The sequence below is a fragment of the Sinohyriopsis cumingii genome, chromosome 4, assembly GCF_028554795.1.
Source record: "Sinohyriopsis cumingii isolate HCF-2022 chromosome 4, ASM2855479v2, whole genome shotgun sequence".
NCBI classification, from domain to species: Eukaryota; Metazoa; Mollusca; class Bivalvia; order Unionida; family Unionidae; genus Sinohyriopsis; species Sinohyriopsis cumingii.
The window spans coordinates 18,574,461-18,590,039 of NC_142964.1; the positions used below are offsets into that span (position 1 = coordinate 18,574,461).

Below are 15,579 nucleotides of genomic sequence, written 5' to 3' on the forward strand. Positions count from 1 at the left end.
TTTTAATTCATGGATTATTCTTGGATTATTTTTGGATTTAATTTTTAATACCGTAAGTGCTATTTTCTATTTTTACCTTGTTTTTCTAGGGAAACAAATTATTTGTTTAATTTTACAAAGCTTGTTGGCTTTACTTTTTCTTTGTTACTGTTTATTAGAGCCTAACACGTAACAAGAAAATACAGATATACATAACATAAAATCATTAAGAAAACCCAACAAACAATACAATCAAATATTCATAGTAATTGGCACATCAGGACTTTCAAGACTATTGGCATAGTGGGACATTCGAGACTGTTGGTACATCAGGACATTCAAAATATTGAATTCATTTAGAACATTGTATACATTTTGGACTTGTGATAGAGCATTTAGGATTATTTGGGATTTCATTTAGACTATAATGTCTCTAACATTCACTTTGTAATTTAGAGAAATAAATTTTTGTTGAATTTTACTTACTTCAATTGCTGATTTTACTTCCTTTCTTTTACACAGCTTAAGACATAGAGTCATAAGACTATATAAGTATTCTGCACACTTCCTGTATATTTATATACTTTTTTTAAGGCTTGACAAATTGTATAGTTTTCAAATAAATTGACCTGGAAACTAAATTGGTATCCTCAAGTCCCCATTGTTATATTCAATATCCTCAAGTCCCCATTGTTATATTCAATATCCTCAAGGCCCCATTGTTATATTCAATATCCTCAAGTCCCCATTGTTATATTCAATATCCTCAAGTCCCCATTGTTATATTCAATATCCTCAAGACCCCATTGTTATATTCAGTATCATCAAGGCCCCATTGTTATATTCAATATCCTCAAGGCCCCATTGTTATATTCAAGATCATCAAGGCCCTTTTGTTATATTCAGTATCATCAAGGCCCCATTGTTATATTCAATATCCTCAAGGCCCCATTGTTATATTCAGTATCATCAATGCCCCATTGTTATACTCTGTATCAAGATCAGTTCAGTGATCACTCTCAAATCATGCTTTATGAAATTGTTAGCCTTATAGCTTAATGAGACGATTATGAAATTGTTAGCTATATAGCTTAAAGAGATGGTTATGAAATTTTTAGCTATATAGCTTAAAGAGACGGTTATGAAATTGTTAGCTATATAGCTTAAAGAGACGGTTATGAAATTGTTAGCTGTATAGCTTAATGAGACGGTTATGAAATTGTTAGCTGTATAGCTTAAAGAGACAGTTATGAAATTATTAGCTGTATAGCTTAATGAGACGGTTATGAAATTGTTAGCTGTATAGCTTAAAGAGACGGTTATGAAATTGTTTGCTATACAGCTTAAAGAGATGGTTAGAGACCAAAATCTGGCTAACTGTATGCTTAGCCAAATTTGGCTATGGGCTGTAATCTTCATACTTTTCACATATGGCTGCTATGTAGGAACCAAAATTGGACTATATACAAGTTTTACTAGTGTCTGCAAAGCATTTTTATAACCTGGATGCTAGAGACCAAAATCTGGCTAAGTGTCTGATTAGTCAGATTTGGATATCCACTTCATTGTCTTGTTCCATGATGCACTTGTATAACTTTTAGACCAAAACCAAGTTTTGGATAAATTTATGTTTAGCTAAATTTGCCTAGTGTCTGCAATGCTCTGATGTCTAACCTACATGCATGACTGTTAGAAACCAAAAATCTAGGTAACTGTATGATTAGCCAAATTTAGTTATCCACTTCATTGCCTTTTTCCATAAGGTACATGCATGATTTTTAGGCAGAAACCAAACTTTGAATAAATGTATGCTTAGCCAATTTTGTAATGTGCATTTACATAACCTAATTACAGCGTATCTGTCTGTTTGGCAATAAAATCAGTTTGGGCTAAAAATGTTGGCTTGGCCAAAATTTGGCTAATGACAGTCAGGACTTTCACCATAATCTTCAGGTTGCTTCTCAAAAATAAATTTAATTATTGCTAAATGTGCGATTAGCCAGCTTTCGCAAACATTGAAATGAAAGTTAGGAATAAAAAAAATAGTGTAACTGGTTTTACATTGATTTATGTTATTTTTTACACTTAAAGATGTTTATAGAGTAAGACTATCACATTAAAATATAGTTGTTATGTGGCACATATTTTATTATAAGTGGTGTTTGGTGATTGAAAGCATCACTGTTTCCGTCCTCTTGACATTTCTAATACAGTTTGCCTACAGTTGGTGACCACCTGATCCATGTGACTAGTAACCATGCCACCTCATGCACTGTGTTATAGACCATGATTAACTAGATGGAATGTTTTGTATCCCTTCACCGATGTAATCATCTGAATTTTATAAGACACACTATTAATCTAAGTGGCTAACTGATAGAACACTATACCTAGTTACATTTTTTACGATTTTGGTTGAGCCTTGTGTAGTCAGACAATGTACTACTTCTAATTTATTTTATATTTGTCCCTCTACAATCCTTCTATCTATCAATCTACTTGTCTGTACATGGTTATCTTTTATTTCTTTACTTTCTTTCTTTTTGCCAGCCTCTGACATGATGCATTGTTTCTAACTCCTCATGCATGCCACTTATTTGTATATAAGATGTGATCGTTGTTTGGGTTCTAATACAAAGACATTTTACTGTTTATTTGGATACCATCATAATTTGACATATATACAAAGGAGTATAGAAATTACATTGTAACCTGCTGATTTGACAAATGGCAGAAAACCATATTTGAACATTCAGTTTATCATTTATTCTAAAAAAATATGTTTTGAAAAATAAATTCATGAGATAAATTATCTTTCTTGCCCCCCTCATTCCACCAACATCCCATTCATCTGACCATAATATGTATATATACTTGTCAGAATAAAGTCTAATCAAGGAATATAAATGTCTTTGGAACTGTTGCCCTGATAAAATAAATAGATAGTCAAAATGATTATACCACAGTGTCATTAAGTATCCATATTTTAAATGTAAATTGGGAATTTCTGAAGGTTCAATAATTGTAAACTAGTACTTTGGCAAGTTTTGCCATAAAATGATGTGACAGCAAAAACTTATGTACATTTACTATTCAGTACCTTGGAAGTGTGTGTTTCCTGTGTCTTTGAAAGTGATGAGTGACCAGCTGTTATTCTTTGAAACAAGACAACTTTCATTATTTGATTTGGTTGGTGAATCCTTCAAAGAAATAGAATACAGCAAAGTCAGCCTGTCATTACTGTATATGCAAAGATATGTTTTTGTGGTTTTTGCTGGCATTTTTAACATTACTGACCACATTGTGCTGAGACAGCCTACATGGGCTTACATGGATGGGTGCCTACATGGGCTTACATGGATGGGTATCGAACCTGTAACCCTTGGATTAGGGGTCTGATGCTCTTCCAAATGAGCCACCACAGCTCCCATATATACGAACAGAATGTACATGATGAAAATGGATGAAAGGAAAAATTTTAAAATATATTTATATCAAATCAGCTGCTTTTCACTTGGAATTTGAAATGGTAAGTAATTGATATTTTGTCTCTATTTGAATATTTCATAAACAAGAATAGGAGGCACTTATTGGGTGAGAGTACATAAGTCAAATGGAGTATTATGTAGCATACCAACAGAACAGGTAGCATTGTAATTCCTTTCGGTTATAAATCTGACATTACAAGTTTAATAAATCTAACGTACATGATGCCTTTTACTTTTAAGATTGTTTTGGAGGCCACAATAGGACATAATAAGGCACGGTCTCCAGAACAATAAGACAGCACACCTTTATTCCGATAATGCTTACACCATTTCAACAGTGAGATCTACCTAAATACAAACACATCAGTTGTGGTTTAGCTAACTTAAACACCATAAATCTGATAACAAATCTGTTTCATATACCTGTCAAACAAAATCTTTCAGATTTGACAATAAAAGCAAACCAAGTGATCATTTCATTCCAAGTTCAGATGTACATCTCCATAATCATAATGTCAACAGTATTATTGCAACAGGTCTGAAGGTTTTATCAAGCTTATGTTCCATCTGACACCAACAGTTCCATTTCAAAGATTACATGTTCCTAATTAGCTGAGGTCTGTTTTTGGTGATTAAAAGGTTCTCTCAAGGAACTCTAGTTTCTGAAGGAATCATATTATCCCTAATTATATTATGCAACACGCATAGCTGCATGACCTGTAAAACACATCAGAAGTACTTGCCCTGTATAATACTGACATCAGTCTGTTGCAACATAGTGTCCCTTGACTGTACATTTTATTGCAATTTCACTGTAATATTGACAAGGATTAAAATGAATGCAGAGGCCATTCTATTCTGTAGTCCCTTAACATAAAATATCTATTCATTACCAGTTTTCATATACAAAAAATTCCCTTCCATGGGCTCAATTTACACAGGCCCATGATGATGCATTATAGAAAGGGGATTATTGTCAGGTGAGTTAAGGGGGATTGTTGTTAGGTTAGTTCAAAGGGATTAATGTCAGGTGAGATTGAAAGTCAAACATGGATAGTAGGTAACTTATGATGTTATTTATCACATGATGGCATGGCTTTGATGTTAGCCCATTGTATATCCTTTATATTGACACATGAGAATAGACTCAGTGCACTGTCCTGTATGTCAAAAGTGGCAGCTAATGCAGGCATGAGTCAATGAATCAGTGGTCAGCATGCTGGCCTAGTGATCAAAAGGGTGTGGGTTCTACCACTGTGCCTCAACCTTAAATAAGCTACTTGGATTGCTATGCCATAAAACACCAGATGAATGAATCACATAATTATGTAAGACTTTGCATGACTGTGATTTCTTTATTTCTTAGATTCATGACAGAAATCAGGTAGGCATTACCTCAATCATGAACATAAATTAGACACACTATATATATATATATATATATATATATATATATATATATATATATATATATATATATATATATATAATGCAGATTAGTGTGGCTCTGAACCAGAGGCATAGTCCTGACACTTAGCTCCAGAGACAATTCAGGCACCTTGCTTTAGGTATCTAGAGAGACAATTTTGTGATCAAATGTTTGTCACTGAAAAATGTATGTAATTTCATTTTAATTGGTAACATGATTGTTTAAGTGATTGTTTAATACTTTTGGTTGCCCAACTGGGTTTTCACATTGGAAAATATTGTTGCCTGGCATTCATTTTCTGTTGTCTAGGCAATGGAATGTTTTATCCCTGACTGTATTTGTGCTGATTCCATGAGCTTGCATCAGTTGAAGAAACTCATTCAATCATGGACATATTCTGCTACACAGAGTTTAAGAAAAAAGCTCAATGGAAACATTTCCACCTGCTTTGAATTTCATCAAGTACTGATGTGGGATTCAAAATTTACCTTTCATGCACTAGAGCCGAAAAGGATAGAATTTTTTTTACAAGCTAGGGTAGTCATATAATGACTTGACATTTTAAGATATTTGACTGATCAGTTTTAATCTAGGCTTAAATTTCAGCCAGTTAAATCACCAGCATTAATATTCAGATTTACAATTTATTTGGTAGAGCTACAAGAGAAAGTCAAAATACTTGAGGAACAAGAGAGACACCAAGAGGATGAAATGAAAAAGTTGGCTGGATCATTAAAAACAGTGATGAAAAATTTTGATAAACTTCTTGAAATTGCTCAAGCAAAGAAAATTGCTTCTCAGAGTGGAAACAAAAGCAAATGGGATCAAGATTTTGCAACAGTGCATTCTGAGACAACAGGAGTGGTCAGGTTTGAACATGAAGGAAGCAATTCACAGGAAGACTGTGCTCAGCTTATTGGCATGAACATCGATAATGAAAGGAATTGTAATGACGAACATAAACTAGGAAGTTGTAATGATAACCAAACACAGAGTACTCATGTAAAGCAGGAACTGAGTGCTAAAAGTGATCATGGGCAAAATAATATTAGCCTTGTGAATAATTTGAGTGGAAAGGCTGATGGGAAGAATATAGACCATGCAGACATTAGAGACAAAAAATGGCCAAACACCAACATGGGTCATGAATTAGATCATACAGTCCATAGAATAACAGCTTCACAAGGTGAAGGACACCAAGTCCAAGAGACTAAAATTCTGCAAACAGAGAAGAGAAATGAGCTAGTAGACCAGTCAACAAATCTGCAAATTGTTCGACGTTTAACAGAGGATGTGGGTCACTCACAAAATTCAGGATCAAGTAAAAAAGAAAGGTACATAGAGTCCAAAGCAGGCTCTGTAGAGGGCATCATTGTTGGTTATGTAAAAGTTGTGCCCAGTTTGAATGGCCAAGTGCTTACCATTCGTACTAAATATTACAAGTGTTTATAATCTAACAGATAACATGAAATGAGATAGACACTTCATACATGTAAAGCGTTCCCTCTTTATAATGTTGTTATCAGTCACTGATCTGCGTTATAAGTGAGAGATCCTTATAATAAAGGGTGTTAAAACAAGGCTGTGTCTTAATAGTGCATTAATCACAAGACAGTACAGCTTTAGTGATCTGAAATTATGTTATAATTGGATCTCATGAATCATAAACTGAAATGAAACAAAGTAAGATTAGGTAGCAATGACACAACACAATGTGACAAATTAAAAGTGAGCCATAACCATACTGCACCATAAAAGAGGTCGTTGTATCAGAATTTATGGTGAGTGGTTGAGGATGAGGCATGTGGCTTTATAGAGAGGGGTTAGGGTGTCATATATGCATGTATACATAGACATCAGTTTGGACTGCACCATTTCACCCACAGTTGTTTGGGATTATTCAACTGCATTGAAAGACTAAAGCTGGCACAGTGACATATTTATTGTAGGCTTAACAATACCATAAATGTAAGCACTTCAGTGTTAATGTTATAGTTGGCATTACAGTACTGCAGTTATTGTAGGCAGTGTACCATATTTAAATGACTTTATCATTCTCCATCTCGTATATATAAATAATATTTAGAAGTTACAACATAGGAGCATGTATGTGTGTTCAGCAGGAAGGATAGAAGATAGCAAATGATGGGTTAAAGGAATATGGTTACAGGGGTGGGGTGGGATGGGTGAGTAGATCCAAGCAGTATTCATCATACTTTTAGGGAAAAGATAAACAACTTTTAGATGTGCCAAGGAAATTTTGACAAATATCAGATGCTTACTCAAAACAATGAAAAGGTGTACTGTAGTGTATCTCAAAATGCAATTATCCGAACTTTATCTTTCAGTGTGCAAAAAAATTCCAGTATTTTGCTATCAGATTGGAAAGATGTATTTTATACATGTCAGTTTATAATTTTTATTTGCATTCCACTCAAACAAACATGTCTATCAAAAGGTCAGTAATTATCAGACAACTACATGTATATCCATCTGGCAACTACATGTATATCCATCTGGCAACTGCATGTATATCCATCTGACAAAAATGATTCCATTTTCAATCACTTTATTTTGATGCCAAGATAGGACTGATATTTTGTTATCAGTGATATATCAAATATTGCAATTGACGTGATGATTGGCAGATAAAGCATTGTGGTCATGGGGGATTCCAGGAGTGCTGTTTCATATTATTATTTGGAGGTGAAATTGTAAATTCCATGTTTTATATCTTTTTTGACTGTTAGGCTAGTGTCCTCACTTTATGCTTCCAGAGAAGCAGATTCTGTAATTGCCTCAGTATCAGAGATCCATGAAATCCAAACTCCAGGACCACAACAGACAGTTAACCAACAAGCCAAAGTTTCCAGTTCAGATAAAAATAGTGACAGAGGACTGAAAGTGGAAATTACTGGAGACAACTTCCAGAAAGCTGTACAGTCAATAAAAGATACCAAAGCTAGAGATACAGGGGAAAACATTTGTTCAGAAAATGGTTCAATAAAGAATCCAAATTTTCAAAGAAAAACACAAAGTTCTGGGAGCAAGGAAAGTCTGCAACATCAGCAGTTTGATGAAAGGAGGAAGGATGGTCATACAGACACAACTCCTGCATCCACAGGTATGAAAATGCAAGATCCAGAGGTAAACTATCATATTGATATTAGTTTGCTTCTGTTTTAGTCCTGTAATCAATACTTGACTGGTGATGTGCTATATGTACTAGTCCTATAGTGTAGTCAATCCCTTATTGATAATTTGCTATATGTACTAGTCCTATAGTTTAATCAGTTCCTTATTAGTTACTTGCAATATGTACTAGTCATATAGTGTAGTCAATCCCTTATTGATAATTTGCTATATGCACTAGTCCTATAATATAGTCAGTTCCTTATTAGTAATTTGATATATATATATATTAGTCCTATAGTCTAGTCAATCCCTTATTGATAATTTGCTATATGTACTAGTCCTGTAGTATAGTCAGTCCCTTATTGGTAATCTGCTATATGTACTAGTTCTGTAATCTATACTTGACTGGTAATTTGCTATATGTACTAGTCATATAGTGTAGTCAATCCCTTGCTGGTAATTTGCTATATTTACTATCCCTATAATGTTGTCAATGCTTTATTGCTGATTTGCTGATCATGCATTCAATCCCTTACTGGTAATTTGCTATATGTACTAGTCCTGTAATCAATCCCTTACTGGTAATTTGCTATATGTACTAGTCCTGTAATCAATACTTCACTGATGATTTGCTATATGTACTAGTCCTGTAATCAATACTTCACTGGTAATTTGCTATATGTACTAGTCCTGTAATCAATACTTCACTGGTGATTTGCTATATGTACTAGTCCTGTAATCAATACTTCACTGGTAATTTACTATATGTGCTAGTCCTGTAATCAATACTTCACTGGTGATTTGCTATATGCACAAGACATACAGTGTAGTCAGTACTTGATTGGTGATTTGCCAAAGAAAGAAGCAAAAGCAACAAGTTTAGTAAAACCAATAAATTATTTATTTCCTTAGAATACAAAGTGTAACTTCAAAAGGCCCAGTATTCTGAATTAAATCCCAAATATTCTTAAATGTTCTATTAAAAGTCCAAAGGTATAACATTTTCTAAATGAATTCCAATAGTCTTGAATACATGTATCTTGATAGGTCACGATGATATATAATCCAGAATGCCTTTGACTGTGTCCTAAATAATCCCAAAATAGTGTTTTAGTCCAAAAAAATCAATGAGATTTTCTAATTCCAATCAATAATTTAAATTGATAATTACTCTCATAATATATCTGAAAACAATTGTAAACTCTGACCATAGATTCCCAAAGACTGATATGAAACAGGAAAATCGAGCAAACAAGTAAAATCATATTATAAGCCTTTCCGAATACCATGGTCATCAACATACTTTTTTATTTATTATTCAGTCATGGCTAGGGCATTTGTGATATTTCCACAATACATGTACAAATGTACTCCCCAAAATAATGCTATGTTGACACGACCACCATTCAAACAAAGCTTGGCATGATTGACTGACATAGTTGTTGATTTGACCTTGGCTTATGAATGAGATCCTATAATGTAGCAAACATGTACTTTACTATAGTGCTAGCCAGCCACTGAATTATAGAATTCAAAATATAACTGTCATAGACCCACATGAATTAAATAAAAATTTAGATTATAATTTTAAAGATGATGCAGAGATTTGTAATGATACATATTACACTTGACCAAAGACACAAAATAATATCCTAGAAAAAAAAAAAACAGGTCTTGGACTCAAATCAGACTAGGCTTGTTTACTTCTTAAATCATGGCAAAAATCAGGAAGGCATTACCCTCAGTCACAGACGAAAGTCAAGCAGACAATATAAGCTTTCTTGCAAGATCAAACTCCACCCAACAATCTCTGATTTTTATTTTTATTTTTTATTTTGTGAATGAAAGTAAGGGGGATGTGATCAGTGAAAACAATAATTGAAGGAGCTGAACTAACATACACTTCAAAATGTTGCAAAGGCAATATCAAAACCAAACATTTCTTTTCAATTGTGGAATAATTTCTCTGATGTTAGTTTAGGTTTTCAAAAATTAGCACACTGGGTGATCCACACCATTTTTGTCTAATTGAATCAATACCTCACCAACCCCTACATTACTTGCATTGAACAGACATTTTAAATAATTGATTGAAATTTGGAGCTGAAAGAACTGGTGTACTTTTAAATTGTAAAAAGACTCAGGACACTTATCGGACCAATGAAACATGGATTTCTTACTGAACAAATTTTTCACAGGCTGGACAGTTGTGGAGAAATTTGAAGAAAAAAAAATGATTATATCCAGCCATACCCAAAATCACATCAGTTGCTTTTTACTGATACTGTGAATTAACTTATATATGTTTAACTTGACTTGTCCTAAAAATGTGACATAAGCAAAACTCACTTTTACATAAATTAATTGTCAGATTTGCATCACTGAGGTCAATCAAACAATTTCTGAATGGTTTCCGAGTGATCTTTCCAGGTATCATAGATGATGACATCATTGATGTACTAGGACTCATCACAGTTAACTAGACCAGATATTGTCATGTTCATGAAATGCTGAAATGTTGAAGGAGAATTTATCATGCCAAGCAGCTTCACTTTATATTGATGTGGTCCATCTGGAGTTACAAATGCAAAAATTTCCTTTGCACAGGAGTGGAGTTTGCCAGAATCCTTTTCAAAGGTCAAACTAATGGTGACATATTTTGCATTTCCAATTTTGTTAATGCAGTCATCTATTCTTGGCATTGGAAATTAATCTATTTTGGTGACACTGTTGACTTATCTATAGCCAGTTCACATCTGTAAAGTATTGTAATAAATTTGGAGTATGTGCATTTGGTTATAGTGCCCTGTTTTAAGGAATTCTTAGATTTTTGTGATTACTTGTCTGATTATTGGAATTTAATGCAATAGAGATATTCCTTTGCCTGAAATAATTAGCCAATTACTAAGAGCAAACGTCATGGAGTAAATTGTTAGTGAGTTTCCATGATGCCTTGGTTCACTAGTAGTGGATTCAGGTCCAAACCAAATGAGTGTCCATGGAATAATAAAGTCCCTACTAAAATCAAGTGGTGTACATTGGTGGTGTGACTGCAGTGGCAGTATTTATGGTAGGAAACTGGTAAATTACACTATGGAACCAATAAGAAGGGACACGGCAGATACCGTTTATGTCACCATGGTTGCAAATGTAGTGCAGTTATACTGGCGAAATGTGCCTGGAACCATGGGTTGACTGGCCTAGGGTGGCGGAGTTAAAATAGTTCCTTGTGTTATGGGTTAGTTGTATAGTTTCTACGGCGTGAACTACTGGCTTTTTGGAAACCTAATGAAGAGAAACCATGCAGATGTGCGGTTGATAGATATTTGGCAGGTTGTGAGATCTGTGGTCTTGCATTGATTAGAGTAAAATTTAATGTATAGAATGGACACACTGGGCTTTCTAATTTACAACTGAAGTTGTATGGAAGTCTTTGGAAATTTGGGGTAAACTTGTGTCTTTTAGCAGGAATCACGACAGGGTTTTGACACCGCTGGGTCAAGTAAAGATCCTTGGCTTGTAACAATATATTTCAGGTTTAGGCACAATAATACATGGTGAACTACAGTTACTTTAACTTGGTTGCCTGCTATCAATTGTCAAAAGATTCATTTTGTCAAACACTCCTGCTTGAATGGATTCATCTTGTAATAATGTTAATTTACAGGTGTAGAATCTACAATCTAAACATCATGATAGATTTTATTGTTCATATGGGAACATCAGGAAACAAGTGCTCATATTCACATAATAGCTTTTTTAGTTCACTTTATTTTCCTGTTGTTGTAGATGTGAAAGTTTAGGCTCCAAATTATTGATATTTCCAAATTCTGAGGAATAGTTAAACCAAAAGCTCTACAGTCAAATTTTATTCCATCCCATACTCACTGTGTGGGACAGGTACAACTAAATTGATTGAATAATTAACTGGGTTGTCTCGACTAAAATACTTCTTTAACATATTTATATGACAAAGTTGTTTATGTTCCCACCTCCCACGAGTATTAATGATATACTTTAAGTCATTTATCTTCTTTTCAATTGTGTAAGAACCATACAATTGAACCTGAAGAGGATTTTGAGGTAAGGGAAAGAGAGGCAGGACTATCACCAGTCTGAATAAATCTTCTTACTTTGTAATTCTGTAATACCTTAATTTCATATTTGACTGAGTAGAGTGAAGATTTGTTCTTGCTACTTCACAAGCCTTTGACAACTTATATTTTAAATAAGAGACATTGTCAAGAAGATTTTTCTTGGAATCTTTATTGAAAGAAGGTTCTCTTTTAATAACTTAAATGGTCCATGGACAGTATGTCCAAAAACCAGTTCAAAAGGACTAAAACCTAATGATTCTTTAACTGATTCATAAACTCAGTAATGAACAAAGGTCAAGCAAACAATTTAAATATAGACAACAATATATATATATATATATATATATATATATATATATATATATATATATATATATATATGAAAGAGAGAGATCTGACAGTTCAACAGTTGAAAGTTCAGTGTCATCAAATAATCGTTGTGTTGCTTGAAATTGTACAAGATAATTTGTACATCATATAATTTAATGACTTGTAAGTTATTCAGTACATAATTATAAAGTTTCATTTCAGATGATTTGGATCAGTATGCACAAATTGTTCGAGTGCCTGATGCTGGGCATTGGGCAACTCTGGCCCAAGAAGAACTTGATATTGGTATAGCCATACATTTTTTTATAGTGTCTGATTTTAGATTTTTTCATTTGTCACTAGTTCTTAAGCATATCATCGCAACATTTTATTATATTGCTTTATTGTCAGAATATGATTGTGTTAGTTTTGAAAGAAAGTACATTTTTATAGCAATAATATATTTTAATTATATCGCTTTATTGTCAGAATATAATTGTGTTATTTTTGAAAGAAAGTACATTTTTATAGCAATAATATATTTTAATTATATTGCTTTATTGTCAGAATATGATTGTGTTCTGAAAGAAAGCATATTTTTATGGCAATAATATATTTTAATTATATCGCTTTATCGTCAGAATATAATTGTGTTAGTTTTGAAAGAAAGTACATTTATATGGCAATAATATATTAATATTATGGTAACCCATTAAGTTAAAAAAATTTTAATGTCCAAATTTGTTGATTGTATTAGGATGATGGGGTGACCTCTCATTTAGAGGTTCAGCTTTTTTGTGAGGTTGTGAATCCAAAATAATCTCCACATATTTTTTGTTGTATAACAGTAAAACATTGATTTTCTGTTTTTCCATACTGAAACAGTAATATGGACCAACCAAATGTCCTTTGAATAAATAAGTTATTGTGCATAAAATTATCATTTTTCTGGACAACTAATTATTGAGGCTTGGTCCATACCTCTTGATATGTCCTGACAACCAGTTATTTAGACTTAGTCCATACCTTTTGATATGTCCCGACAACCAGTTATTTAGGCTTAGTCCATGCCTTTTGATGTGTCTGAACACTCAGTTAGTCCATACCTCTTGATTGGTCTGGACAGCCAGTTATTGAGGCCTAGTCAGTTTGTCTTGATATTTCTGGACAGCCAGTTATTAAGGCCTAGTCAGTTTATCTTAATATGTCTGGACAGCCATTTATTGAGGCCTAGTCAGTTTGTATTGATATGTCTGGACAGCCAGTTATTGAGGCCTAGTCAGTTTGTCTTGATATGTCTGGACAGCCAGTTATTGAGGCCTAGTCAGTTTGTCTTGATATTTCTGACAGCCATTTATTGAGGCCTAGTCAGTTTGTCTTGATATGTCTGGACAGCCAGTTATTGAGGCCTAGTCAGTTTGTCTTGATATGTCTGTACAGCCATTTATTGAGGCCTAGTCAGTTTGTATTGATATGTCTGGACAGCTATTTATTGAGGCCTAGTCAGTTTGTCTTGATATGTCTGGACAGCCAGTTATTGAGGCCTAGTCAGTCTGTCTTGATATGTCTGTACAGCCATTTATTGAGGCCTAGTCAGTTTGTCTTGATATGTCTGGACAGCCAGTTATTGAGGCCTAGTCAGTTTGTCTTGATATGTCTGGACAGCCAGTTATTGAGGCCTAGTCAGTTTGTCCTGATATGTCTGGATAGCCAGTTATTGAGGCCTAGTCAGTTTGTCTTGATATGTCTGGACAATCATTGTTTTACTGTTGGGATATTGAAGTAAATATTATTCCTTTAAATAAATAAGGAAAAACTCCAGTGATGCTATAGCTATATTTGTTTTGTAGCTAGAAAAAGGAAGGTAGGAGAATTACACACAGTTCTTTGTGTGGATACCTCTGCCAGCATGAGACAAGGGTCAGCCTGGATGCAAACAAAACAGTTCTTCAATCAGTTCATCAGTGGTATTTATTGATTTCTTTATTTATCTTAAATATATCTGTTAAATTGTTTTATAGTTTGTATACAGTATAGATGTGTGTACAGTGGTGATAATGACAATTGTAATTGTGTTGCCTATATCTGTATGTATTTGACTGTCTTGTATATATTTATTTATGTTGTTATGAATATTTGATTTAATTATATCTGATTTGATATGTATTTTTTTAGTTTAATTGTTTGTCAGTTTTTAAAAAAATTATTTTTCATTACATGATGTAATGTAAATTTGTTCACTAGAGATGATACTCTTTTCAGAAAATAATTTGACCTTGACTGTTAGATTATAAACACCAGGTGTTGATCTAAATCCTGACCTTGTTTCAAAATTTGTGGCAACCATGTAAACAAGTTCTATCTTTATTTTAAAATGATTGGTTGTTGTCGAGGTCATGATGGGACTTTGTGCTTAAGATGTAAACAAAAGTTTTTAGTTTCTATAAGCTTCAAAAAGATGATCACGTGACCCCTTGTTTACGTTTAGAATACGATATAACCTATGTTTTGGAGGATTATTCTCAGTAGAAGCTGGGCTGTTAAACTGAAAGTTGTAGGTTGTGCTGTTTGGAGTTATTTCAAATTACTTGATTTCAAAAGGATTGCTGCTGTTTTTGACAAATTTCACCATTCTTCCAGTCTAACTAATGTTTGCAAGGAAGGAAAGGATTTGTTAAAAAAAGCTATCTGATCAAATCTCATTAATTTTTACACATGAAAAATGGCCAGGTTTCTCAGTTCAACAGAGAAATTATATGACTCATAATGTGATGAAACACTGATGTTATCTGGTTTTAATGGAAACCAGTGATGCTTAGGACCAATATCTTGTAAGATTCAGTCCTATTCAGAAGATTTGGCACATAGGACCTTTTGCATGTAAGAGAGGCATTGTGGCTGTAAACTATTAATTTACTGGGTTGTTCTAGTGTACAAGAAGTTCTGATAATCTATACAGTGTGCACTGAGCACCTAAGTTGTAAGTGTCAGGTGGCCTCAGAGGTGTAGAAAGTTCATTATGAAACCATTAAGATCAGCTAGAACTGGGATGAGGTGTATAGGAGTTTTTGGAAAGCACTAATATCAGCTAGAACTGGGATGAGGTGTAGAAAATGCATTTGGAAAGCACTAATATCAGCTA

General features: G+C 33.6%; 1 protein-coding gene across 2 annotated transcripts in view; it reads left to right on the forward strand.

The window, feature by feature from the left end:
* The window catches only part of LOC149800706 (uncharacterized), a 154,941-nt gene that overhangs the window by 19,137 nt on the left and 120,225 nt on the right, over positions 1 to 15,579 (forward strand). For both annotated transcript variants that reach the window (XM_089954751.1, XM_089954752.1), the window contains exons 5-8: positions 5,552 to 6,230; positions 7,674 to 8,020; positions 12,660 to 12,743; positions 14,288 to 14,404. In XM_089954751.1, the coding sequence (XP_089810877.1) occupies positions 5,552 to 6,230; positions 7,674 to 8,020; positions 12,660 to 12,743; positions 14,288 to 14,404 (1,227 nt within the window). The remainder of the gene's footprint in view (positions 1 to 5,551; positions 6,231 to 7,673; positions 8,021 to 12,659; positions 12,744 to 14,287; positions 14,405 to 15,579) is intronic.